We start from the raw sequence: 27,264 nt of genomic DNA, 5'->3' as shown, positions 1-27,264 counted from the left end.
CAGATCTCACACTTAGCAAGTGGAGCCAATCAGACTGACTTAGCTGGCATCCCACAGCTGTGGCTGCTCTCCTTCATGAACTCACACTGTCATACTGAAATTTCATACAGCATGAATTGTATTTCTCAATGCAGTCTTCAGAAGAAATATTAACAGTCTTTCAGAGAAGTGGCACAAAACCCTCAAACGTTCTGAAAAGAAAAATGCAAAACCAGCACTCATGCTTTGGACTTTCAACAACATTCATGGATTTTTTTGTAGTACAGCTCATAGAAAGAAGCCAAACATTAACACCATCTCCAGGATAAAGAGGTCCTAACAGCTGTGGGTAGAGATTAACTTTGACATACCAAGATGGGAATCAATCAGTAATAAATAAATAAATATATATACACACATACATATATTCTGATACATAACATATATGTGCATATATATATAATATATTGTATGCATATATAATACATGTGTTTTGTATAAAAAAAGTTTCACATTCAAGTATAGATACACATTAAAATATACAAGAGGGGGACCTTTTGAAGTTAACCTTAAGCAGAGAATCTATCATAAGCAGAATTCCTGATAGGATAATTGAATCCTGTTTTGACCAGTTTCAAAAGGTGGTCAGTTCAGGTGGTTCATGTTCCACTCATTACTGAGAAACACAAGATGGTGAAAAATATCATAAAAATGAAAGTGGAAAAAAGTGACAATGGAAAGTTAGATACAGTATCAAATGCACTGATATATACAAAAGCCCTTCACTGCTGTGCTTGGAGAGAACAAAAGTGATTTTTTAGTTTGGCCCACAATATGGCCCCTCAGTTGTTTGAAGGTTCTTTTTTTTTTAGTTATCAAATTATCATAAGCAAAGGAAAAAAAAAAAAACAACCTGAATGATCAGAAGAGAAAGAGTTGAAAATTAAAATAGTATCATTGGCCCCAAGAGATAATTCACAAACCCTGATAAATGGCTCATGAAATGAGCCAATGGTTCGTGCAGTCTTGTTCTGCACCTAAAATATGAAATGTATTGTGAGAAGAGAGAATATAGGATGAAAATTCTGAACCTCTATTAATCCTGGACTGATTCAATTTCCAAATGGAAATTCCCTTTCTTGAACTCCTAGCATTCTTGATCTTGAGATTGTTGAAATTATGATCACAGAATCAGTGAGTAAATTACCCTGATTTTTACAATCTTAGAGCATGAAAATGCTAAATGAATCTGTGTAAGTTTACAACTCATTGTTTCTTCTTGACAATACAGTACGATTTCAGAACTGCAATCAGAGGCTTATGCAAAATAGGCATGGCAAAATACAGCCACAGTCAGTAGGATGATGCCATTGATATTCACAACATTCCTCCAAAGTGGCACTTCTGATGTGTCAGTCAGTTTCTTCTTCAATGCTTCCTCTTCCTCCTTGCTCAGTTTGGGTCCTTTTTGTTGCTCTAAGCCACAGAACCAGTTGTAAGCTTTCTTCAGGCATCCTGGGTCTTCACTCTCCTCTGAAACTGGAAGGAATAGCATACTGGTCATGAAATGTAAGCATGGACTGCTGCGTACACTACAAGTTCTCCGTGGCTGAGCTCCATCCTATATTTAATATAGTAGCTCTGACTTACGGTCTTACTTGCATGGAAGCTTTTAAATACAGTACAAGGCTGTACAAGAATGAAATTAATATTATGTTTTCACAGCTCACCTGGAAAAAAGCGTGATTTTCTAAATACTGCAAGGCCTTTTACAGCATAGAGACTTGATTGTGTAAGTGAGAAGCAGGTCACTCTGCAAAGCTCAACCTGTTCACTCATTTTTTCCCTACTTTCTATACTTTTAATCAAAAAACAAATAGATGAATTATAGGATATTTATGAAAAGCAACTTGGCAGCAGAAGGAGAAGCCCAGCAAAGGAAGCAGGAGGTTTTGCTCAGATGGATGTCTGGCAATTAGCTTTCCTTTTGTTCTGCACCATGCCTTGCTCCTTCAGTCCTTGCTACTACGCTCTATCTCAAAATGAATTCTCCTTGTTTCATTGCAAGTGCCAGAGTTACATGCAGTTCTGCCAATGCACACCACTGCTAACATAAGCCTAGAACTGGCACCTAGCCACCTAGAGAATAAATATTCCTCCTGTCACTTCTGATCTGCACTAGGACTCGTGTATTTAAAGGGCACCTTAGTAGACCTTGGAATCTGGGCTGAGTTTTTGTTGCTGGGGTGTATTGTTTTATGAAAACTATGCATGCTGTTGTTTGTTCAGGAATGGAATAGGGATTCTCAAACATGCTGATGGCATCTCAGATACTGCAACAGAAATTACTCATCAGTTACCTGATTCCTTATCTTTTTCATCAGGTTTCTCCTCCACATCATCTGCATCGAGATCAATACGTTCCTCTTTGCTGTTCCGCAAAGTCCAGCACAAGCGATAAAGCTGCCGTTAAAAAAAGAAGTTTAAAACTAGATCCTGAGTGCATGGAGACCACAGCATCCCAAATGTCTGTTAAGTCAGCGCCTTGGATCGTTAGGAGTCACTGAAGCTCAGTGACAGATAAATGAAGACTATCTCCTTTGATTTCTTACAAGGACTATAAGATGTAGACAGATGAAATGTGACAGTATACCAAGTAACAGTATTTAAAACTAGTGGTAAACTTCATTTCTCCAGGAGCAGAAGTGCAGTAATACTCACATGTACATCAGGAATTGGCTTAGTCATGAAGGAGACTGCCAGGATAACGATGGCAGAAACCCCAAAAAGAATAATTGCAAAATACAGGTAGTGAATCCCACAGATGATGAACGGGCAGTTGGAAGGGGCCACACAGCTACCAGTTCCGTAGACAAACTCTGGTATCATTCTACCAAGCCCGGCCAGCAGCCCAACTATCAGGCCCCAGAAGGCACCCTGCAGAAAGGGACAGAAGTTAGCAAAAAGGGCACACTGTAACTCCTGAAGAGCTGCTGGGGGAAACATGCAGGTTTGACACATTATGTTGACTTTGGCAATTTCAGCCATTCCATGAGTTCATGAAGTCAAATAACTAACGACTGTAACAGAAAACTGGAAATCCCAATGGAAACATATTCTAGTTTTCATGGTATATAGATGGTTAATAATAAGATTATATAATAATAATAATAATAATAACAATAAGATAGTTAATTCAATTTCTAGCTAAAATGTTTCTGAACAAGAAATACTGATAAATCATATAAACAATTACAATATTGGAGTTCATTTTATGTATTTTAAGCTTTGATACTTATCTGTACTACTCATCCAGCTTTGAAGAATGCTACGTACACAAACACATGAGGATTATATTAAATTCTAACTCTGGCAAAATTCCAGCTGCAATCACAGATCAACTGCAGATTTCCACAAAGGGCACACAGATTCAACCCATCTGTGAGATGTATCTATACTGGGATAGCACATGGAACATCCCTTTGTGCATAAAGCAGGATCTTTTGGACAGACACACAGAGAACCACTGAAACAGTCTTGAGGGAAAGCAGTTACAAAAAGTTTCAGCCAAATTAAAAAACAGACAGATGCCTTTTTCTCTGTAGGCTTCCTCATGAAACCATTTCTTCTTGGAGCAAACCTGAACCATTAGCAAATATTACTCCTAGCACTATAGGAAAGAAACTGAAGTCCTGAATATTGAGTCTTCAGAATGTCTGAGAGAGATCGCAGTTAATGTAGCTGGCTCATGGTCCCAAAAGCATGATCCAGACCTCATCCCTTCGAGTTACTTACTTAAATATTTCTCAATTCACTGTTCTAAAAATAAAAAACAGCAGTTCTTAGAATGGATCCAAAAAGCAATGGGAAATAATGGAAGAAACAACAGTGCATTTGTTGAAAAGTTTGCTGATGAATAGAGCATCCAAAACAAAGGTGAAAAGTGATATGTTTGGTTTAAAAAAAAAAAAAAAAAAAGATAACTAAAGCAACATGCAGCTTCATTGTTTCCTGATTTGCACTTGCCTGTTCATTTACTCGCTTGCAGAAGACGGCAAGCAGGAAGACAGCAGCAATGGGAGGTCCCAGGAAGCTGGTAACTGACTGAATGTAATCAAAGAGCTGCCCGCTTTGAGCTGACTGCACCACAGGAACCCAGGCGATGCTGATGCCAATTAAAACCACCATAAATGCCCTGCAAACATAGCCAGATATTCTATTAGCCACCTGCTAGGAAGCATCTATCAGAAACAGCGATTAATCAATAATTTAAATGCCTATTTTGTATTTCAACCAGCGAAATCAATGAAATGGCCAATTACCATTGAACAAACAGAAGTAATTCAAGTTGTGCATCATGTCTGTCAAACACCCGTCATCATACAGCTAAACATGCAATTAAAACACAGAAAATTACTTTTTTCCTTTGTTACGACTAGAGATGAACCAAAAGCAAATAAGGTAGAACTAGTTGATTGATGCTGAGCATGGTGTAGCATAAAGCCTACAAAGGTATCTGTAAATAGTTCCCTTTGAACAGCAGTAGGAAGTAAGTGTTGAGCATTAGTTTAGCCACTGTCTATTCCATTGGACGTAAGGTCTGGAAATTATTATCATAAAATATCCAGAAGGAAAAGCACACATGGGACAGCCTGCCTGGCCACAGGAGGCCACTGCTGCGCTGCCTGAACACTGCAAATACAGATTTTCACTCAAGCACTCTGGAGGCTTCTCAGGCGCGCTGCATTTCTGCCTTACCTTCCAGCTATCATAAGCTCTTTCTCTGACGGTTGTTTTCTAATTTTGGTGTAAATGTCCATAGTGAACAGCGTACTGGCACTGTTAAAAATGGAAGTCAAGGAGCTCATAAGGGATGCCAACATGACTGATAACATCAGACCTCGTAGACCTGGAAAACAAAGACACCCCATACATTAGGTGGGATGGGCATTCAGTGAAGCGTGTCGATACACAGCACCATCCATAGAGACTGTCTGATCCCTTCAAGTCAGCCAGCTACGTGTATGTCTGGCACGTTTATGTGCTGATGTCTGCCTGCCACTCTCTTGCAATGCAAGCAGAGTGATGCTGCTGAGCTTTGGAAAAGCTATTTACAGCAGTGAGGGGACAATGCTTGAGCTTTTAGAGTGTAGGTACTTCCTTTGTGAATGCTTTCAGATTAGATGCTGAAACAAAAACTAATAAGCAGACTTCACCCACAATTATAAAATCATTTCTCTTGAATTCAGTGCAGTGCTCAGTTGCCTGTGATATATTTGTAAATCAGATAACAAGTTTCTTTTACTGATTAAACATCAGGGAAAAACCACTTTTCCAAGCAGCATGATCTAATCAACATAGTATGGGGAAGTATGATAGTACTTTAATAAGACTATCTTCAACATCTATGAAACAATGGGGAATTATAAAGAGATCAAGGAAGTACCATGGTTTGCATAATACCATAATCTGTTTTCTCTAGCCTTCTGAATCAGCTCTGGTTTTCTGCAGTTCTTGTTTCTTTTCCCTATACTTAGTCTTCTACGGATTGGTGCCTCACTCTCTCACTGAACAGGCATTACAGGACAATGTTTTCTCCCACCTCAGTGGGGCTGGCATAAGGACTGCAGGTGTATGCCTGCAACTCAGAATTCCCCAGTCCTTTACAAAACAGGCAAAGTAGGTTACTTTTGACCTTTGCAGGGAAGGGGAACAATTAGAATGTCATTGCTCAGTATCTGCTAAGAGCTGACATTGTTGGCATGCAACTGTTCTGCACCCACAGCCACAATCAATTAGGATTTCTCACCCCTTAGACTAACAGTAACTATTTTAGCAACACTTTTTTTTAGCTAAATCTGAGACTTGGGCTCTCCCTCACTCATTTTTACAGTCTGGCAGCCTCGCCTTTCCTAAAACAACAAACAAAAATAGTGTCTTACCATTTGGCATAAGTTCTACTACCATTTTTGGATAAGCAATATTTGTACAGCCCACTGAGGTGCCACAGGCCTGCTGGCAGACTTCAGGCACAGCACAAGCCACCACATCTGAGAAGAGGAGAATGAGACACGGTTAGACAAGGTCATATTAACAAACATGCACTGAACCACTGGACTGACACATTCTATATCATCCTTGGTCTGCTAGCAGGATGGAAGGTGATTCTAAGCCTCCATTTTCCTTTTCCTCTCTAAAAAAAAATACTAAAAGTTGCTGCAGATCAAAAAACACCAGAATTAATTTGTCAGATCAGAACTCAGTAACAAGAGAAAAGCAAGTCAAATAAAAAACAGAGGAACACAATTTTCACTCAACCTAAACACCTCTTCTCTGCCTGTGGGTTTGTGGATTCGCTCAGTGCAGTCCGTATTTGTGCACATATGTGCCTGAACAACTGCATGACAAGACAACAATCTGACAGGTATTTAGGACAGAGAAAAGGAAATTGAGAGAAATTGCCAGTGAAAGATCGGCAGCAGGAGGACATCTGCATCCCTGTAAATATGTGTGTATACCTGCATACAAAATTCGGCTGATCATTCCAGGCATCACTATGATAAACATGGGCAAGAGCTTCAGGTACCCACACATCACACATCCAGCCTTCACATGGGACATGTTCTTGCCAGAGAGACATCTTTGGACAATAACCTGTCAATGAGACACGACAGGCACGCATGACTCAATCAGTACCATGAACACACCAAGCCACATTCCAGACACAAAGTGCTCCTTAACCTGTGTGATGGTGAAAGAGCCCAGTTATGATTTCCATCACCAGGAAAACATAAACACTATGTGAAAATACGTTTAAAATAAGTCAAGGAAAATAATGTTTATTCAGCACGTGTTCAAGAGCTAATGCTCTTTTGTTCTCAAAAGTTATTTATAAAGCAAGTCAAGAGACAAAAAAGAAGAAAATAGATATTTACATTGCTTTTTTAACTTGCTTTATAAATTGTGAAAAATTGTCCTTCTCACAATTCAGAAAGCAGAGAGATCATCTCTTCAGATTGAGCATGTATGGATGTCACAGTTGCAGGAGCACACTTTTCTACTTTCATGCCAGTGTGATCTCTCTGGGAAGCTGGATGATAGCTCATAGGGGAAGGAAGAAGGAAATGGTGAGAGTCTCCAGACTGAAAGACCAAACGTATAAAGAAAATCCACCCAAAAATGTGCATGCAAAGGTGGAAGCCACACAAACAGGAAACAAACCAGGATCGCTGAATGGGGAACCATCCCAGTCCAACTAAGACCATTTGATATGAGGTTTCTTAAGTAAATGCTCACATTACAAACTCTCTCCTTGTTCTTACGCAGAATTATAAATTAAAAAAACATGAGAAAGGAATTAAACACTGTATCTTCTGAACAGTTTATAAGAAGAACCGAAAGAACACCATTTCCATTTTCTTGCACACATATGGTCCAACAGCCCCAAAATGGAGCCATTTATTAAAGGAGTTTAGAAACCAGAAGCTGGAAATACTCTGACAAGACCTAAAATAACTGCCATTCCTGTGACATAGCTTTGAATACCAAACTGTGGGAAAAGAAGAAGCAAACATTACTCTTAGATCATACTAGAAGTCTGCAGAGTTTTGTGTTCTGCATTTCCAAGGCACATGGCTTCCACATTACCTGATCTGTGCACCAGTACCACAGAGTAAGGATGCTCAAACCAATCGTGAGCCCTGGCCACGGCAGATCTCCAGTGACAGCATCTCGGAAGATGTGAAAAGCATCCGCTCGAGGAGTATAGCATTCTGAATCAATTGTGCTATTTCCATAGGTGATATTGGATGGAATTGCATTCATATACTTCTCCATGAATGCATCGTACCCTCCAACCTCTTTAAATGCTGAAAAATAGAAAGCAAAAGAAGTGAAAAAGGATGTAACACTGACATCTCAAGTACAGCCAGACAGCGTGAAGGAAAAACACCGTAACAGTGATGAATAAAACCCTAGAGAGTATATATATATATTTATATATATGCAAAAAAAAAACCAAAACAAAACAAAAACCATGTAATGTGGCCAACAGTTCTTCATTTTGAATCAGAAATTTCAAGCATTAGCATCTGAAAATCTATGAAATTATAATTTTCTGGAAAAAAGTTACTCTCTGAATTTCTGAAGAGCATAATCAGCAACTTCACCTCTACCTCATTACCCATCATTAGTCCTGTTCTCTCATAGGATGTTACACAGTACCTTATGGATTCACCTGTTCTTTGGAATGGAGTTGTCTCAATGACCAGATTGCTAGGCAACATGCCTACATCACTCCCTGATAACAGGCATAAGAACTGAAATTTCCTAGTTAAGACAACAGGGCCCTGCACTGCAGGATCAATTGCTGTCAGCACTGTGATTTACTTACCAAATCCCATGAGAATGAAAGATCCCACAACCATGATAAACGTCTGCAAGGTATCCGTGTAAATCACAGCTGCGAGGCCACCTAATGACAGAACAAACAGGTCAGCCCCTCTGCAAATGCCTCATTGAAAATCTTTCTTCTTTTTATTCTTCTTTTATTCATTTTTTCTACCTCTCTCTTTCAACAAAGATCACTGTAAAACACACCCCTGTCGAGTTTTTTATTTTTCTCATCCACTTCCCCTGTTTTCCTTTTCCTGGCTTCTCTAATTTAATTACTTTATCAGGCTGCTCTGCAAACTCACCTGTGATGGTGTAAAGAGCAGTAATAACAAGCAGGATAATAATAGCCACATACAGATTCAGACCCATGGCCAACTGTATAAACACGGCTCCAGAGAATATGTCTGCCTATAGGGGATGGAAATGATACATATTAGGCAAGGGATAAGTTCTGTGTGATGGCACATCATACATTCATGACTGGAGTGCTGAAATACACAATCCCTTACAGTACTGCACCAAACAAACAAACAAAAAAAACCCCAGCAAAATGAAAATAGAAGTTGTTCCTCTCAGAACTGTGGTTCTTTCAGTGTAAGAACAGCGTAGCATTTCTCAAAGAACTCCCAAATATTTAGCAACAGCTCATTTTAGCTAGAGGCAGTCACCTCCTCACTACTGTGTGCATCCATTCTGAGGGACTTCAGTAAAGTTGAAAACTCACTGCGATGCCCAGGGCTGGGACCTGTGATGTCTCCAAGATATGGCAGGGCTCCTCCTTTAATGCTAGTAACTCTCTCCCTTTTTCTTCACTGCTTACATACATGTGCTACAGCTAGTCTCACCAGTTCAGGACATGTGGGCATTAAAAGCAAAGAATTTATCACGAATCTAAGGTTCCTGTCAGAATAATTGACAAGTTGCTGGCTAACAGAAGAGACCTGTGGCTCATGTGTAAAAAAAGGAGCTATTCAGAATAACCATCTATTTCTTACTGAGATTTTAAACACATTAAATAATCTCCTTAATTAAAAATATTCTGCATCAAGATTATTCACCTAAGTTTACAGTAAGACTGATCTACCCCAATGCATTTCTAATGAGTTGCCATTAGTCCTCCTTTCCTTAGAGGTCTGTATCTCCTGGATCCAGATGAAGGATTCGCACCCAATCCCACCTGCACGCCTGCTTTCTGTATCCCACCCTTCCCATACAAAGGCACAATAAAGGGAGACAGCCTCCCTTCACAGCACAAGTCCTCGCAGTGCTCAAACATGCTCAGAAGCTACAAAGCACTGCAGGTAGCTGAAGCCAGGGCTGCTTTGCTCTGGAGAATGAGGCAGTGCTGACCAGTGCAGCAGATCCTCACACAGTGCCCCGATGTGCAGAAGACAAGCAGGAAGCAGGGTGTGAGCCACAGCAAGGGTTCCACTCCCCAAACCCTGCCCTGAAGCAGCTTGAGATGATTACGTTTCTTACAAGTTTTAGGCTGAAATTAGGAATGAGGACTTTTCAGATTGTATCTCCCAGTGGTTGCCAGGTTGTGTCCTTTGTCCCTTATGTCTATGGAAATATTTTTTCCCACCTTTTCACACCACTGATCTGCTTACGTCCAAGTAAGTCTTTTATTGTTCTTGGCTTTACTTCAGCTTACATAGCATTAAATATTAATGGTCCTAAAAGGACCCTAGCAAAGAAGCATACAGTTAATTATTTCGTGTCCTAAGCAATTTATCAGCAACTTTGAATTGCTGTTACCTTCCAGCTTCACTGCTCCTCCCTCCCATCAGATTATTTCCTTCCAATATTTCCTTATTTCTCCACAAATAGCCTTTTAATGATACTATTTAATCCTTATCTCATCTGACAAATCTTCCCATTACAAGCTCTTTCTCCAAAGCCATGCACAGATCCTGCAGGAGCAATTGGCAGAATGCAAGATAGCTAACTTGGAGCCTTTATATATCACTAGAGGGTCCAGCTCCAACATAATGAACCCCAGTGCTCTACAATTTATTCTACACTGTGAAGTTCTAAGATGAGTTTATCTTTCTTCCTCCCCTTATGTTGGTAAACCTGTGCCCTGATTTCTCGTAAATCTATTTATGATTTCTTCAGAATTTAATTCGCTTTGGTCTTATCATAATTGAGTTAATTACTCTTGATTTTATTTTCTCTAGACCTTATTCTTTGGCACAATGACCAATATCAGCAATGCAGTTATAAAGCAAGGCCTTGACAGCTGCCAGGGGCTTTGGACTCACAGTACTGCATGCTTAGGAAGCACACACACGTGAGATGCTTGTGCAGCCAGCTGAAAATCATTTGGGCTGAATGATCACATGTGATCCCAAAGATCCTTGCAGCGTAGCCTTGCCTGACAAGCAGTTGATAGCCACAAAACAAGGGAACAATAAAAATACAAAGAAAATGTTCAAGAAAAGGCAGAAACAGTAATAATCTTGTACAGATACACGCAAAGAGAATCTAATCATCACACAGCATTGGGCAGCATGCCAGAGAGAGCAAGCCAGGAGTTACATGGCCTGACGTATTTTATTATTCATTGGAATGTACCCTGATTATAATATTACTAAGAACATTCAATAGTATTATATCAAACGAAGGAATCAACACATGAAATAACAACCTTGAAAATGTGCTGCTCTTATTCTAGAAGGATAAGTGGCAGTTAAACTGTTAGGTGTGACTGCCTGTCAAGGGCAGGGCGGAAAGATCCTTCTACACCAAATCTCACTAAGCCCAGGTGACAACAAAGGAGTGTTTGGAAAAGCAGCAGTCGAGGAAGTAAAATGCAAATCTGCAGGTTGGATAGGGCACAGATTGACAACACATGGGTATGTCTGGAGATGAAATGTGCCTCTGTGAAGAGAGACCTGTGCTAGCTCTGCACAGCGCATACGTCTCTCCACAGCACAAATAAACTAGCTATGGGCCAGGATGGAACAGCCCTTCCCTTTGTGCTCCTGGAGATGTTCATTTGAAGACAATTTGGGCCTGGTTTTGCATAGCATGGGACAGAAAAACCTACCATTATTTCTCTGGCAGTACCTGAAACCTCCAAAAACTGCTTTTTGCAAATAAAATACAGCAAATTCCGTTCTACTGAATGTAGTCACACAATGCAACAGTGCAGAAAACATTTGATGCTACAGAAATCAGAGCCATATTTGTACATGGAATTGACAGTGTCAGAATAGTTACAGAATTCTACACCAAATTTTCCCCTGCCCAATTCAGTGGCAATTCTCCACATACATCTGGAATAACTAGGTTCATCAGAAGCTGGGGAGGTAGAGTGGGGTGCTGCTAATCTGCTGCTATAGGCATCTCTTCACTATTGCTTTGCTCCCACAAGTGCATGAGAAGGTGCTTCAGCCTCGTGATCACATGGGAAGTTTAAATGGAGAGTGTATCTTGCCTGGAATTGAGACACCTCCAGTGAAACAGGATGAAATCCCATGACTAAACTCTTAGGCATTATAAGGCTGGGAATAAAAGACTAAATTCAGAACCTGCTTAATGGGCTTCTTGCAAATGTGTTGCAGAATGGGACTGAGTCATCTGATTGGAAATGTTTCTCAGCTGCTGGAACTGCCAGAGCTCTGTGTCATGTGCAACATACCTGGGATTTCTGATTATGGTAGTTAAGCGCAACAACAGTAAATTTAACTGATCCTTCTGAACTATACAGAAATCCAGCGTTGGGGCCAGTCACATAGCATCAACCTGTTTAATTTATAACCTCTGCAAGGATCAGTTATCGTGAAGATGTGAGAATGAGAGCAAAAGGCCAATCTTTTAGCTTAAATTGCACTATTATCACTTAGCTCCCATGCAGAGGGCAAAGAGTAATCTGCCATGGCAACTTCTGAAAAACAACAGATTGAGGTATACCTGAACTGTGGACTTCTTCAAAGGCTTAGTAGTTTCAAGACATATGGAAAACACCAGCTCCCTTCACTATTTCACAGCAGCACAACCACATGCTTAATAAACATTAACTTTATAGCAATTTAAACTTTATAGCAACCATTTACCCATTAAAAGAATCTCTCTTCCTTTCACCTCAGCTGTCACCATTTCCTTTGCATTTTCCCACTCTCTTGTTTTCTAGCTTCTATCATTCTCATTTTTTCACTGTTCTTTTGTGCTTTTCCCTCAGCTGTGTGTATTGCTGATGGCATGTTCACCAGAGTGAAGGATGAATATGAAGCCTAGGAAAAAAAAAATCCTGTTCCTTGAAAACCCAACAGCACTCTTCTCCAAAAAGTATTGCTCATTCTCCTAGCAGAACGGAGGGTTGGTATGGGATGCTGTGGGCCCAAACTGATGGCAAAAAGATTCTAAAACCAAATGGTGAAACAAGCAGCAGCTATTATTTCTCAGATGATTCACGTAGATCAAAATGTACAAACTCATATTTGTGGAAATTTCCTCCCATGTTCCATTGATCCCCAAACAGAGTGCAATACAATATAAGGTTCCTTCCATTCTTGCCTGTTATAACAGTAAACCTTAGAAACATTAAAATAGAAAAGAAAGAGAGAGAAAGCCCAACAAACACCAAGAAGATCTTCCCAGAGATGTTCAAGGAAGCCAACAAAACTCATCTGCACACATAATCTCACTACACAGAAGAAAATACACGTAACTGTTGTGTCACACATTTTACTCCTTAGTTCAACTTCTGAAGCTTCTGAAGTTGCTGGACTTCAGAAGCAACAGTCAGTTGTGTGCATAATAATGTAAATGGCAGTTTCTATTATTTAGATCAACTTTGGATGGAAAAATTGTTGCAGAAGTTGTACGTACTGAGATCTTTGTGAAAATATACAGGACCAGTGAAAGGATTGACAGGTAGACCTGAATCCGCTTCCCTCCAAAACGCTTCCTCAGATACTCTGGCATCGTCACCACCTGCAGGGTGGGAAGAGAAGGTCTCAGACAACAGGGCAGGGATACAAAGCAAGTTAGAGGAAGCTTTTTGCTACTCAGATACTGTAGGATTGGAAGGCAAAGGGAGGGAGCTACAAATGCAGTTGCATGGAACAGCAGCTCCAGGAATCAAAGGAGAACAAGAGCAGAGTACCAAACACATCTCAGGTCTCAGAATTTGAGAATCATCATTACTCATGTACATATAGATAATATAGACAGGTTCTACTATGATCAGATCTCCTTTGCCATTTATAATGGCTTTGCAATACTCCAGACCTGATCCACAAACAAGAAGAGAGAGGGTGGTTAAAACAAACAGCACAGGAAAACATAACACTGTTTTTACTTACGCCAGCTTTGATGTAGATGGGTACAAACAGCCATCCTAGAACAACCACAAATATCAGAGCCTGCAGTCAAGACAAGATCAGCTGAATTAGCCTCCTCTCTCTAGACAGCATTTAAGACCATTTATCAGACCAAACTGCAGATAGAGACCACTGAGACCACTCAAACCTGGTTACTTTGGGGCTGCGATGGGTGTTGCTCGATCCTTTGCCTTACACTTGAAAATCTGGGAATGAAATCCTGGCTAAGAGATTTGTCATGCACCGTGGAAACTGAATTGCATGCTCAGTTTCCAAAAGAAGCACATACGAGAACACATTTTGGAGAAAAACTGCTGATTTCTGCTCGTATGTTTGCCTTTCAGTATCAAAATGCCACCCTACCAGCAATGCTAGCTTACTCCAGCTGTCCTCAAAGCACGCTGTTAAAATGCAATCAGCCCATAAGTCCACAATTTCTGGGAAATATTAAAGAAGGATTAATTAAGTCTAATAACTGAGACCCATTTGCTAGTTGCTTCATCCCAGGTACAGTCAGACTACCTTTCAGAATCAGCTGTGCTGCAATGGTATCTCGTGGCACCAGCAATCGTAGGTACGGGGTAAAGAAGCACTTCTGATATCTCTTTAGCTTCTTTCTGCACTGAGCTTCTGTGAGATGTCTGTGTTTTACAAGGCACAGTGTATTACAGCAATCCCACACTCTGTACAATATACTGCAAGCATCTAGTACAGGATTTGGTATTTCCACATTATCATTGCTCAGTGTATTTTGAATGGCCATGTGCATTTTGTGAACTATAGATCTTACTGTATTTTGGTGTCAGTTTTCTAACTGAAATGGCTAGTAAATTCACCCTAACTAAAGTAGTACATATCTAGATAGACAAATGAAGAACAAAATTCTGCTCAAAATTCTACATTTTTTTCTGTCCACTCATGAGGCTGTTTTCGTTTTCGGTAACATTATCTTTTGAGTTTTGCCTTTAGATCAAAGATGAGAAATGAACAAGAAAGAGTGGTTCAGCATCTGCTATCAGATTAATGTAATTTAGAAGTAATTTCATGGAATAATACTGACACAAGCAGTATAATAATCAATATTTCTTTCAAGAGGAGAATTGAATTATACAGTCAAGAGTCTTTCTGTCATAATTATTTAAGGAACTGTGTAGTGTAACTCTCCAAACACATGCATGCATCAATGCTTCTTGCTAAACAACAATTGTTGCACTCTGTATATTTACATCTGCCCATGGAGAACCTCCCAGGAGATGAAGAGTTAGCCATGAGTATGTTTGAAGGAGAGTACGTGTCCCAGAGCTTTGAATGCTGTGAAATTTCAAGTAATGTTTGTTCTGTTTTCTTTTGCTTAGTTTTTGTGCAAAGGGAAGAAGAATAAGGTTGCCTACAGCGCCATTGTAAACAAATAGAGAAAGATGACAGATTAACTGTCTCACAATTCTTGTTAGCCTTTAGTGTTCTCCTTTAATATTTATGTAAGCACCTGAATATTTGCAGCAACCACTTACTTGTTAAGGAGAAAAAATACAGTTCCTCATTGAAGTATGTTTCTTTCACTGCACAGAATTAAATGCATTGAAACCTATGTAATGCTCATTAAGTCTTTTGTGTTTTGGTATAATCCCTTCCATGCACATGAATCAAGCATCGTAAGATCACTGTTATCCACACCCACAATATCTGAGAATGAGGAAATGCATTTAATCAGCTCATGTGAATCTTCGTGCTGTCACAGTTAATACTGCTGCTGGTACCCCAAGCAGTTCATTTTAAGTCAGCCTGGATATTTCTGTTCCACTTATGGTTGCCATGTAGAACATATACAGCCAGAAGAAGGAGAAACTAAAAGGGAAAAGATTTTTAGAATGCAGTTGACTGTGAAGGATGTCCCAAATTTCCTATGGCCTGTGAAGAAAATAAAGCCTTTTCAACAATTTCTAAATAGCAAACTGCAGTAAAAAAATAAAACATTGTGGGTTATAAAACCAACTACCTCTTCCAGACATCCTACAGTCTGAGAGTGCTCCCTGTCAATAATTAAATGTAATCAAACGATAGAATAAGAAGAGAATCCACTGATTTCTTTGGGTCAAACATTTTCTAAAAACCTTCATTCAACATAAAAAAGCCATCATCTCCCAGTCACTTGTGCAAGGACCAAGGAAGATAACTAGGAGACAACACCTGTACAGAAACAAGTATTGCCAAGTAAATTTTGACAGCATAAAATTATTCAATGATGGCATCTTGATTAACCCGTGCAGATAATTCTGACATCACAGATACGCTCACCCAAATGCATGTCACTTACATTCCATTCATACCCTCCAATGGCAATTCCTCCAGCTGCTGCTGTTCCTGCTATGCCCACAAAATGTCCACTGCCAATGTTACTGGCAAAGAGTGAAGCACCGATCTGGAAACAGAAAGAACAGGACTTGATTCTTAAGGTCAGTTCATGACAACTTGAAAAAACCATGTTCAGCTGACATTTTGAACTCAGGCCTGTCTATCATCAGGTGGTGACAATGAGAACGAATGACAACCAACTTCCTTGACTACTTTGAAGACTCTCGTTGTTTTTCTCCATCCCCCATCAAATCTGAAACGTTAGCCCTCGTGTCTAGAACATGAAGCATGAATACAAAACTGCATAACTCTTCTTCCAACTGACACATAGGTTATGACCCAAAACAGCCTTTCAAATATTTGCAAAACTTGACCAACTGAATTTGGGTGATACACAAACAATTAGACAGGAGCACAGATCTGCCTTGCTCAAGGAGGAAACAATAAGTGCGCTTGTGTCAAACCTGCACTCCTGTTTCATAATGAAGTTCTGCAGACTGTGGGACTAATTGTGCAATCAGTCAGAGTCGTACAGATTTCACAGTTGTTTGACTTTTAGTCAAAAGATATTAAATTAACTTGATTCAATTCTTCAAGCTATGGCTGAGAGCGCTTGTGGAAGATGCTAAATAAAGCAAATAAAGGAGCTGGATTGAAGGAATGCTGCAAAGACCTCCAGACATTACAATGATCCAGCAGACAGAATAGGGGGAGAAACACAAGAAATGCTGATCAGAGAAAGAGCAAGACCAAGAAAGGTTGAGGCTGGATTGCTGACAAGGCAGGAGCCACTCAGAAAGGAAAGGTCTGAGGTAATCCTCTAAACTGAAAGACCTAAAAGCCTTGAAAACATTCTTTTACAACCATGAATACAGGATCTGCACCTGCACATTCTTCATATGTAGATCCCAAGTACACTTGCAATATGTATGGAGTTACAAAAGATAGAAATATTCCTTGCCTGCAACTCACTGATTGATTTGTAGGGTCCTAAAATATATATGAATGTATTTACGAATCTCCAGGTCTGCAATCACTACAGTGAGTCCTTTGTGTAGCAGTAAAAATTAAAGCAACCTTCCTGAGGGCACAAGAATGACTGACTGAGATTCAGGAGGATAAAAGGGATTTCATCATAGAAATGCACTGTGAAGATCAGGTTTACTCTCTAGAGCCACACCACAGCCAGAACAGCACTCACTCTCCTCCTTCATTTGCTACATGCAACAAATCATTCACCTTTATACTGCTTCTTTCCCAAGCTTTTCTTCTTCCTTTCTGCTGTTGGATCCCCTGTTATCTTCTAGTCCTTATGCAGGACTAGAGGAATTTCTGTCTCTAAGTTCACTTTGTTCTGCTCTTTTTTACTTTATTTTTTTTACAGCTTTCTAGAACTCAGTTGTGCCCTACAGAAATGTAATCAGTTTGTCATATTAAATATGTTCCCACAGGAATGACAAGTCTTGTAACAGGCATTAGCAAATAAGTCAGAGACATTACTCGTAATAAAAAAAACTTCTTTTAACCACTTTGTTGTTAACCACAACAGCAGTATTTGCTCAAAAATAATTGTGAAGAAACAGATACTGTACTAATATTAGACATTAGTAACTGCTGTCTGGTGTTCTCCCTGTAGATGGAGAATTAAACTTTAATTCAGGTTATCAGAAATTGCACTCACCAGAAAAGATTAACCACATTAATCCCTGATTTTACTTAATGTGTTCCCTCTCCTCTTCCAGAAGTTTGAAACGTGCTGCATGCAGATCTAAGTAATACAAGCAGCTAATGAAGAACTCTCAGAAAAGAAAGCTACAGTGGGATTTGTCTCAGTGCCTAAAAACAGAGGGCATAGCATAGCAATTACTGGGAATGTGTTCAAACTCCACACGGAGTACAACTGCAAAATTTACTAAAAATTTAAGAAAACTACAAATTTAAGAAAAACAGGACACCAAACAAAATTACCAACACATTTAGGACGAAGCAATGCCGATGCACGTATCACTTTCAATTTCTACATGTTGTTTTCTGAATTAGAGAACACCTGGTACAGCAGAACTACAAAATCAGTACGTAACAGTGAACACAATCACCAAGGCTGGAACGTGGCATCATAGCTGGGAAGCATAAATTAATGAGAACCGCAGCTAAAAGCTGGTTAAAGAGAGAGGAATGTCTGCCAAATATGCCTGTGCCCAGGGAGCTGGACTAGATGGTGCTTTTGCCTTTGCTGTAGTGAGCACAGGGCACACCGAGGTGGAACAGGCTGGGTGTTTGTGTCTGGCCTCTTTCCTCTGCGGTGTGTTACTAAGAGAGCAGATCTCTGTATTTGAGTTCCTCCATGTGCATGGCTGTAAACCAGAGGATGGGCTGAAGCTGGAATCGTTAGCCATTCTTAGCAACCTGTTGGTGAATTGATTTTTACAACAGATAGAGGAGGAAAAGTGAAGAGGAAAGTAGATTGAAAGGAACAAAAGCTGTTAGGACGGAAAGAGGGCAAAAAACTGAGCTAACCTGGAATGTGGAACATTAACTCCTTTCAAATCTTTTAAGGGGTCAGGTTTTAACAAGAGCACTCTGTTCAGGAAAAGTACTATCACCCTGCAGGCAGATGATGATCATTATGTTTTTTCCGTGTTATTCATTAACTGATTCACTTGGCACTTTTCATTAACTTTAGGATGTACTGACATCCTGGCACTTGCTGTTCCAAACCATATATACAGTGCTCTTTGCAAATCAGTGACTACTGCCATGGTAGTGTGCATACTTCTCAGTTTATGCCTTTCTTTTCTCCCTCTCAGGATCACACATATCCTCCATTCCTAATGTCTGCTTTCCTGTTTGAAAGTACCAGTTCAGTATCAAACACTTTTCCTCAACCTTGATCATGCCTTCCCTATGGCAAAGAGAATACCTGCTCTTAGCCACTCCACAGAGAACAACATAGAAGCTCCTTCACAGCAGCATGAGGTCACCTTTCTGAGTCACCTGCAGAAGATGCTTCTCAAATCCCTCTTCTCTGACAAATTTCTTATTCCCATGCTTAAGAACTACTCTCCAACAGTTTCCATACTTCACTTTCAACTCACAGCTGTGACTGTATCCTGTAAGAAAGATGCTTCCCTACTCGAGTTTTATGAGATCACTTTCAGTCACTTTGGAAGAATCAGTTTGATGCTTACAGTAAAATACTACTGTGACTTTTCCAAGACTCTGAGACCCAAAGAAAACACAGAATCACAGAATGGCCAAGGTTGGAAGGAACCTCAAGGATCACTAATCTCCAACCCCCAGCTGCATGCAGGGCCACCAACCTCCCCATTTAATACCAGCCCAGGCTGCCCAGAGCCCCATCCAGCCTGGCCTCAAACACCTCCAGGGACGGAGCATCCACAGCCTCTCTGGGCAGCTGTTCCAGCACCTCACCACTCATAGTAAAAAACTCAAAGAAAGAAGTGTTGGGTTTTATTCTGTTCTCTTGATTATTCAGGTTCTCAGTATTGTGTTATTGCCAAATTAAACAACACTGATAAACAGACAGATATGGAGACACAATATATGTCAGGTAAGGTGTCTCTGTCTCTTAGTGACTGTGACAGCTGTGGGAGCAGCACAGCCATAAACAGACTCATCTGAAACCTTCCACCTTTGTCCTCTGAGATGCAGACAGCACCTCCAGGCTGGCTGAAACCTTCTGACAGATTCTGCAAAAATCTTCTTCACTTTCCCTGCTCTACCAGAGCTTTGTTTTTAGTATTTTATCATCATTTTTACTCTAAAAACAGAGCGATTTCACACCTTTTTTTTTTTTTTTTTGTATGGAAACTGACAAAATAAGTAAATTTCCTATTTTACTTCATCTGTGGAAGGAAGGTACTAATCTTACATGTACCAGGTTGTCCCTACTGGCTTCTCACAGCAATGTCAGATCCATCAAATTGGAAGAATTGTGAGAGCATGTAAAACTTAACTGGATGCAGAGATAACAGAAATTGTGCCACTGATCAGTTCTGTTGGGCTTTGAAAAGAGGGCATGCAGAACTGAGGCAAAAAAATGTATTGTTTTCCTTTAATTCTTACCCTGCTCACAAAGGTCAGGGCTTTAATAACAGCAAATACACCGAGTGACATTTGTTTGAAGTAATTATGTCTTTGACTTTGAAATGCTTCCCACTTACTATCTATGCAGTAAATCTTTCCAGCCATATCTGAACATCAGATGCCCACCAAATACTACTTTGCCCTATTAGCATTTATGCCTCAGGAGCTGAGGCTTCTAAGATAACTCACAATTTCGTGCAGACAGCTGTCTGAGGAACCATGGAACCTGAAGAACAGAATTCAAAGCAGAAAAGCTTCAAAATTGAGGTTTCGTTGTTGTTGATTTTCATGGTGTCTGAAGGCTTGTTAACCCTGACAGACTGGCTACGACCGAAGCTGACTGTTCTTTAGTAACAGATGCTGAATTTCTTACAAGAGTAGAAAGTATTTGAACAGAAGAAGTGAAAAGTTCAGTTTGCAAGGCCCAGGGTTACAAAGCTGGTAATTTCTCTGAGCTTCTGTGACTCTCTGGAATAAAGTACAGCTGGTTATGAATATTTAAAAAGTCATACAGGTCTATCCTAAAGAGATTTCCTTCAAAGCATAAGAAACCAAAATCAGTTTCTTGAAGATTCTTCTCTCTTTTTCTCTAAAAAGACTTTGTAAGGGAACAGCATTTCACACTCATACAATTAACTCATGATAGACTTAAATTTCTGGCAATCAGTGAGAACATAACTACATATCTTGATTGCTAATGAACTATTGGAGTTACTGAGTTGACTCATCCACAGCATCAAGGGCAGTGATTTCAGTGAAATAACACAGAAACTGAAATCAACTAAACAGTCAAAAAAAAGTTACAGACTTAGTTTTGTAAAATACCAATCAACCTTCATGGCCACAAAATGATCCACAGAATGGAGAAAGGAAGGACTGAACGGATGATCTTAAGACTGCACTGATGACCAGCACTGCATCCATGCCTGCTTGTGCAGTTTGGGCAGGGAAGAGAGATGGGCTGGCAGCAGATGCTGCACGCGGTGTCATCTATTTTGTCTTTCTGCTCAAGTAAGGGAGTTGAATCTGTTGGTTTTGTGTTGCTAGAGAATTCAGTGTTAGTTGACTGCCCCTGGGTCTTCGGGGGATCATTAGGACTTCTCTGTGCCTCCATAGCCACACAAAGTTGTCATGGTGAGTCTTTTCTGCCTTACCACTTCCATTCTCATTTATGTCTGCACAAAGAGTATGAACATTCACTGTTGACAAGTAGACAGAATTGCACAGGGTTAAAACCAGTCCAGATTAAACTATCAGACAAGCAAGTCAATTTTTCCCCCTAAAATTATAGAATTTATCTCATAGTAACATGCAAAGGAGAGAAAGGGAACTCTCTCTTTCCTCAGGCTTTCAGTGGAACTTGAATTTTCTCAAATCTATTCAACCAAATGAATACATCTTTTACTGTCATTAGCCCTTAATCTTTTTATATCATTAAAATGGCAGCTCTGATTCCTTCTAAAACCAGACAAGAGCTCCCTGAAGTGAAGAAGACTGAACATAATGTAGGTATTTGTGTGACCTACTTCCAGAAAATTATTAAACTTTTAGAGAATAAATATTTACTCCCTTTATCCTCCAGATCCTGTAACCAAATCCATCTGGAACCCATAACCACATTCCATGTGGGTGGAATCTTGAATCAAAAAGCTTACAAAGTGCAAAGACATTTTTTGAAACAAGGCAAAATCAGGAATGTTGATGGTCTCTGTTCAAGCACATGAAAGCATGTACAATATCAGTACAATGAAGATTTTTCTGAAGTCCTGCTGAACAGATGCTGTATCATCTAGAAGAAACAGACAATTGCTTCTAACAGCACTTCTGCCAGAGGCCTGCTGGATAGCCATGAAACGTTGCTTCATGTCTGTAACTGCTTTCCTCTTTGAAGAGAAAACAGCACCAAAGACAAGCAATATAAGTCACGGATAATCATTAAATAAATTTGAAACTGTTTTAACAATAGTTCATCATAATCTTTCCAGGATTTTCTCCTTGCATTGACCAGAAATTGTTACCAAAGTTGGAGACACAAGAGCAATACCAAGGAATCAGTAGATTAATTCTTCTCCATGATAACCTCAAAATAAGTCAACTTCTTTGAGAGCAGTGAAAACACTAAATTCAAAACATTAAAAAAAAAACCCAAAAAAGTGAACCGAAAGGCAAAGCATTGGATTTCTCTACTCCGATATCAAAGTATCTAAGTTCAAGTTCTTGATGTCTCATCATCAAGACAACTCAGAGCTCAGCACAGCTTCCCCAGCACTTTATCCTGTCTGTGAGGTGGCTTTTGGTGTACAGTTAGTATTGTACCACGGTGAGTATAGAGGGAGTCTGAAGATAAGTAAGGTATGTCTACCTGGCATTGCCATTGCAGTCTTAACACTATAGCAGGTATACTTTATATTTAAGGATGAAATATACAGAAGTGGATGCACATACAGAAGCATAAATATGTTTTATACACACATGGAGTACATAACACTGACCGGCCACCAAACCATGTTCCGTCCGGCCAGAAAGAATCCACCTACTGTCCCTCGGTTGGTTGAGTACATGGCCTAGAGGAAAAAAAGAGAGAGAAAGGAAGAGTGATTAAATTGTGTTTTAATCATGATAGGCAAGTCATATACTGACTAAAAACAAACTGCTAAAACGGGAGGGCAAAGTGGAAACAAGAAGTGTCATAAGAAAGAACTTATGACAAAGAAAACAACAACACTCAGCTGTAGATGACCCTGTTCATTACAGAGGAATTGGACTAGATGACCTGTAAAGGTCCCTTCCACCTCGAATGATTACATGATTCTACAAACAATTATTCTTGTGTCTAGGTCTATATTAGCCATTCAAGCTTCATGGCTTCATCTCATTACAATAAAACCAGAACATTAAAGTAACACTGAATGTAACAAAACAATTGATCACCCAACTACAAATTCAGTACAAATTCGAACTCAGAAGAACACTTCATTAGGGGAGTAACCTCTTTGATTTTAGGCACTAAAAAAGACTGAGTTTTGTATGTTCATAGGGCAGAAGTTATGCAGCTTTTCTCTTCAGTATTATCCAGCTCAAGCAGATATCTACAAAAATTGATTTTCTTGCTGTGGTTTCAGCAGCACACACACTTTCCTCTGAAGTTCAAACAAAAGTAGGCTAAAATTTCCTTTTCGTGCACTCAGTTTGTTTTTAACAAAGGACAGCCTTTAGAAGGAAGCTTCCTCCACTTCTATTAACGACCTTGATCAAATACTGGCTTCTCATTGTCTCCACTGATGAACTTTGAATAGGCAAATACAGGAAGAAGACTTGAAGAAAATTAGCCAAATATTTTATTCTGTCACAGAAGAAAGGGAATATGAAATAAATTTCCATTTCAGTGCACAGTAGCTGAATTAAGCATTTGTCCAATAATGAACACATTGTTGCTGGAGACAAAGGGTTCCAGGAGTTACTCAGAATACATTATCTGACCAGCCCTTTTCTGACAAAGACCTTTGATTACAGCAATAGTTAAGACTTCCACAGCAAAGACCCAGTTTCTTCCCACAAGACAGCAAGGTGTTCAGGTACATTGAGGTCTTCAGATTTGTTGCTACGTTTTTCAATCTACTACCATGACAAAAAGATAAAGACCTGGCTGTGATCATGCTGTGTTCACCTCCCATTTTTTGTGCTCTTCAAAACACTGCCAGGCTGCTAGGTAGGGATGGGGTTTTCCTGCAGCACATTTCTCTGTTCTGTGAAATGGACCACTGGGATGCTCCTGGCAAGCTCAGGATTACAGCAGGACAAGGCTTCCGCTCAGCTTGCTAATCGTCAGGTGCCCAGGTGACCAGGAGCACTTGCCCCAAGGAAAGAGCAAGCCTCAGAATAGCAGCTTGGAAATTCGGCACATTCTACGGTTTACAGCTTTGTAACACATAATAAGGGCCCATTACTTCCAAACAGATCAGCACCAGCAGGACAGTATCTGCCTTTCCCCATTAGCTGTGAAAGCACTGTCCTTTGTTTCAGGATTAGGCACTGAGTTTTCCCCTGCAGTGCTCAGCATATTCTGTGTTGCTGCCTGGGGCAGGAGGTACAGTTCTGCTTAGATCACAAGCAAAAAGTCAAAGCCATCTCTTTCCACCTCTGAAACTGTCCCTTCCTCACAGTTACAAAGGCACTGCTCTCTATAGCCAAAGTCCCTCTGGCAAAAAGAAAAGCCACAATAATGCTGCATTCAAATGGCAGCTACAGTCTTGGCCCACATCACTTTTCTGCTGAGAGCAGCCTGCAGCACTCAGCCCATCCCACAGTTGCAGCAGCAAATTTACACCACAGACATTAGCCCACATTGCCCATATTGCCCTCCTTGCACACTGACACCTTCACTGCTTCCCTACAACTCTCACTTCTTGCTGTTTCCTACACATCACCTCACACAGCCAATTCTCACAGCTTTCTACCAGCAACCGGACTTGGCTTGGGCTTTGCAGACCTGACCTCTCACGATTGGATTCTTCCCCACACAAACCCCATTACTCCACCTTCTCCACTAACTATTCAATCCATATAAACAGTTCTCTCTCCAGTTCATCTTCCCTTCTTCAGTAAATACCCATATTTTCCTCACCATACACTTATTAACAATCTCAATTAAGCACCATGGTCTTTAATAATTATACATTTTCATTTACTGAGCCATTTTCCTAGGACCTACAAAACGACCTGTTCATCAAGCCCCCCTCCCCCCCCAAAAAAAATAAAGAAGGAAAGAAAGAAAGAAGAAAGAAAGAAAGAAGGAAAGAAAGAAAGAAGGAAAGAAAGAAAGAAGGAAAGAAAGAAAGAAGGAAAGAAAGAAAAAAGGAAAGAAAGAAAAAAAGGAAAGAAAGAAAAAAGGAAAGAAAGAAAAAAAGGAAAGAAAGAAAAAAGGAAAGAAATCAAAAAGGAAAGAAAAGAAAGAAGGAAAGAAAGAAAAAAGGAAAGAAAAGAGAAAAAATTAGAAAATTAAAGGTCAACATACCCATATTCCCACTGCCAGGACTATCACAAAATAGATGACAATAACAGAGATGTCTGCAGCATTGTTGATCCTTATGGTGGATTCCATCCTGGATGATTCTCTGGCTTTCTTCTTCTTTCCCTCCTTATATGCCTCTTGCAGTGTGCAGGTTAATGATAAACTGCTGTCATCAAGATTCACTTGTCTTGGGACACAAGCTGAAGCTGCTGCTTTTCCTCTGACAACACTTCCTTCCTAAATATTGCTCCCCTGCTACAGGTGCTGCAGATCTCTCCCCTTGCCAAAGGTGCTCGGGGTTTTAACATTGGTGAGCAGATGTCTAAGAAGGAATGAGCACTGAAAGGAGTGGCTTGGCTGCAATAAACCTGCATATTTACCTCGCCGTGAATACTTTTTTTTTTTTTAAGTGGTTGTACCTGTAAATCTAGTCATGGAAGATGCAGCTCTTTTAGATGATGATGGCAAACAATCACCTGTGAGGAGGAGTGAGCTGACACTTGGGGAAAACCCGGGGTCCAGCAGCTGGGACACTGCGTCACCGCTCAGCTCAGCGTTACACAGTGCAGAAGCAGTCCCAAACTTCTGGGAAGGAAACGATTTGAAGCTGCTTTTCTCTCTCACAGGTAAAGATGGATACAGGTGAAGATGCATGTGAAACACAGGATTTAGATCCTGGAGCTTCATGTGTTGAATTTCAGAGTGTTCAGATTGGGGTTTTGTGCTCTCTCAATTGTGGCTAATCAGCTTCACATTCAAATAAGTTCAAAGTTCATCAGTGCTTGGGTCTGCTCTCTCATTTATTTGTTCCTCTTCTTGTCTTCAAAATAAAGCTAAGCAAAATAACTGGTTACAAGATATGGGACACACCGATTATAGACAGATCTTCACAGCCCATAACAGGGTATTTTCCCCATACAGCATCTGTGATCCTTCAGTGGAGCAGAGATTGCAAAAATCTGGGGTATTTAGATGCAGAGCCAGCCACAAGTGCCAGGCACGTTTCTGGGCTCAGGATATTTGAAATCCTATTCTCTGATTGATACTGGGGAATCCGTATGCATTCACAGCTGACTGGGGTGCTTTTTGGAAATATAGTTTTACCTGAAGTCACACTGAGCAGAACAAGCAGTGCATTGCCTAGAAAACACAGTAGGTTGGACTGCTTGCAACAGTTATTTCCTCAGGAGTTGAAATGGAGGTCTAGCATGCTGTTGGCAATGAATTTTTCTCAGGCAAATTATCCTTCTGTAATTGTGAGTAATAAAGAGCATCAACGTCTAATAAGCTGGAAGTGTAATGTCCTTTAAGAATATATTTTAAATATCACTATTGTTTGGGAACTTATAAAACAATTCTGTCCTCTGATAGCTTAGGCATCTCTCCCAAAACACATTCTTCAGTTTGTCCTACAGGTCTGTGAAATGTTAGCTGTAAAACCAACAGAGAAAAAAATTAACCCTGGAAGTTGCTGAGCATCCAAAACTCCCATTAGCTGCAACCACCCTGCTGTGAATTTCAGAGGAAAAAAAAAAAAAAAGACTTATTTACTGACCTTAATTATCAGGAAACAGTTTGCCTAAGATAGGCTGTAGATGACTCTTCTTTACAAATACTGACGTAGATTCCTATGGGACCTCACAACCAATAAGTTTGGCTTTCAGGAATTTCATTTCTGCCTCAATTGACAGAGGTAAAGCAAATAAAATATTAGACAGGTGCTTATCTATTGCAACACAGCTCATATTCTCATCCAAATTTCTGGTGAAAAAAAAAATTGGAGTAGAAACACTACAGTCTCTTGTCCATAGATCTTGGTGTAGCCATATCAACAAGACTCCAACGTTTAAAACAGTAATAGAGATTCAGTATATGAATAAAAAAATAATAATCACACAATTCCCATCTTCACATACAGTGGAACCATTGACTTAATTATGTTTCCTTTATGAAGACCACAAACATAAACAAAACATTCTCTACAAGAGTACTAAAAAGAGATGGCAGCTCTGTCAAGGCTCTTAATATCTTACATCCTCATATCTGAAGTCCAAAGAGAATCTCAGAAGTGCTGTACTCAGCAGATTACTG

General features: G+C 39.9%; 1 protein-coding gene across 2 annotated transcripts; it reads right to left on the bottom strand.

The window, feature by feature from the left end:
- Positions 1-100: 100 nt before the first annotated feature.
- SLC5A1 (solute carrier family 5 member 1) lies at positions 101-25,522 on the bottom strand. 2 transcript variants are annotated; one of them, XM_042828904.1, is made up of 15 exons: positions 25,177-25,522; positions 22,655-22,726; positions 16,018-16,122; positions 13,686-13,745; positions 13,210-13,314; positions 8,676-8,781; positions 8,372-8,452; positions 7,627-7,847; positions 6,498-6,633; positions 5,922-6,029; positions 4,738-4,888; positions 4,006-4,174; positions 2,701-2,916; positions 2,340-2,442; positions 101-1,518 (listed from the first exon to the last, which is right to left on the bottom strand). In XM_042828904.1, the coding sequence occupies exons 1-15, from the start codon at positions 25,261-25,263 to the stop codon at positions 1,298-1,300; spliced, it is 1,941 nt and encodes a 646-aa protein (XP_042684838.1). In that variant the 5' UTR covers positions 25,264-25,522; the 3' UTR covers positions 101-1,297. The 2 variants fall into 2 exon arrangements, with proteins under 2 accessions (XP_042684838.1, XP_042684839.1); XM_042828905.1 differs by having other exon boundaries at positions 22,635-22,726; positions 25,177-25,258.
- Between the last annotated feature and the right edge of the window lie 1,742 nt (positions 25,523-27,264).

This window comes from Centrocercus urophasianus, unplaced genomic scaffold (assembly GCF_019232065.1).
Source record: "Centrocercus urophasianus isolate 14NV4802_14NV808 unplaced genomic scaffold, USGS_Curo_1.0 seq_30, whole genome shotgun sequence".
Taxonomy (NCBI): domain Eukaryota; kingdom Metazoa; phylum Chordata; class Aves; order Galliformes; family Phasianidae; genus Centrocercus; species Centrocercus urophasianus.
Note: the sequence above shows the minus strand (reverse complement) of the source record. Positions and strands in the feature narration are given on the sequence as shown.

What these genes read in the sequence shown, in the direction of transcription:
- SLC5A1 (XM_042828904.1), bottom strand. Translation starts at nt 25,263, where the DNA reads ATGGAATCCACCATAAGGATCAACAATGCTGCAGACATCTCTGTTATT. An exon ending in CCATCTACATCAAAGCTGGC is followed by an intron (nt 13,315 to 13,685) that starts GTAAGTAAAAAC and finishes CCCACCCTGCAG; the next exon opens with GTGGTGACGATGCCAGAGTA. An exon ending in AGCCAATTCCTGATGTACAT is followed by an intron (nt 2,443 to 2,700) that starts GTGAGTATTACT and finishes TTTTAACGGCAG; the next exon opens with CTTTATCGCTTGTGCTGGAC.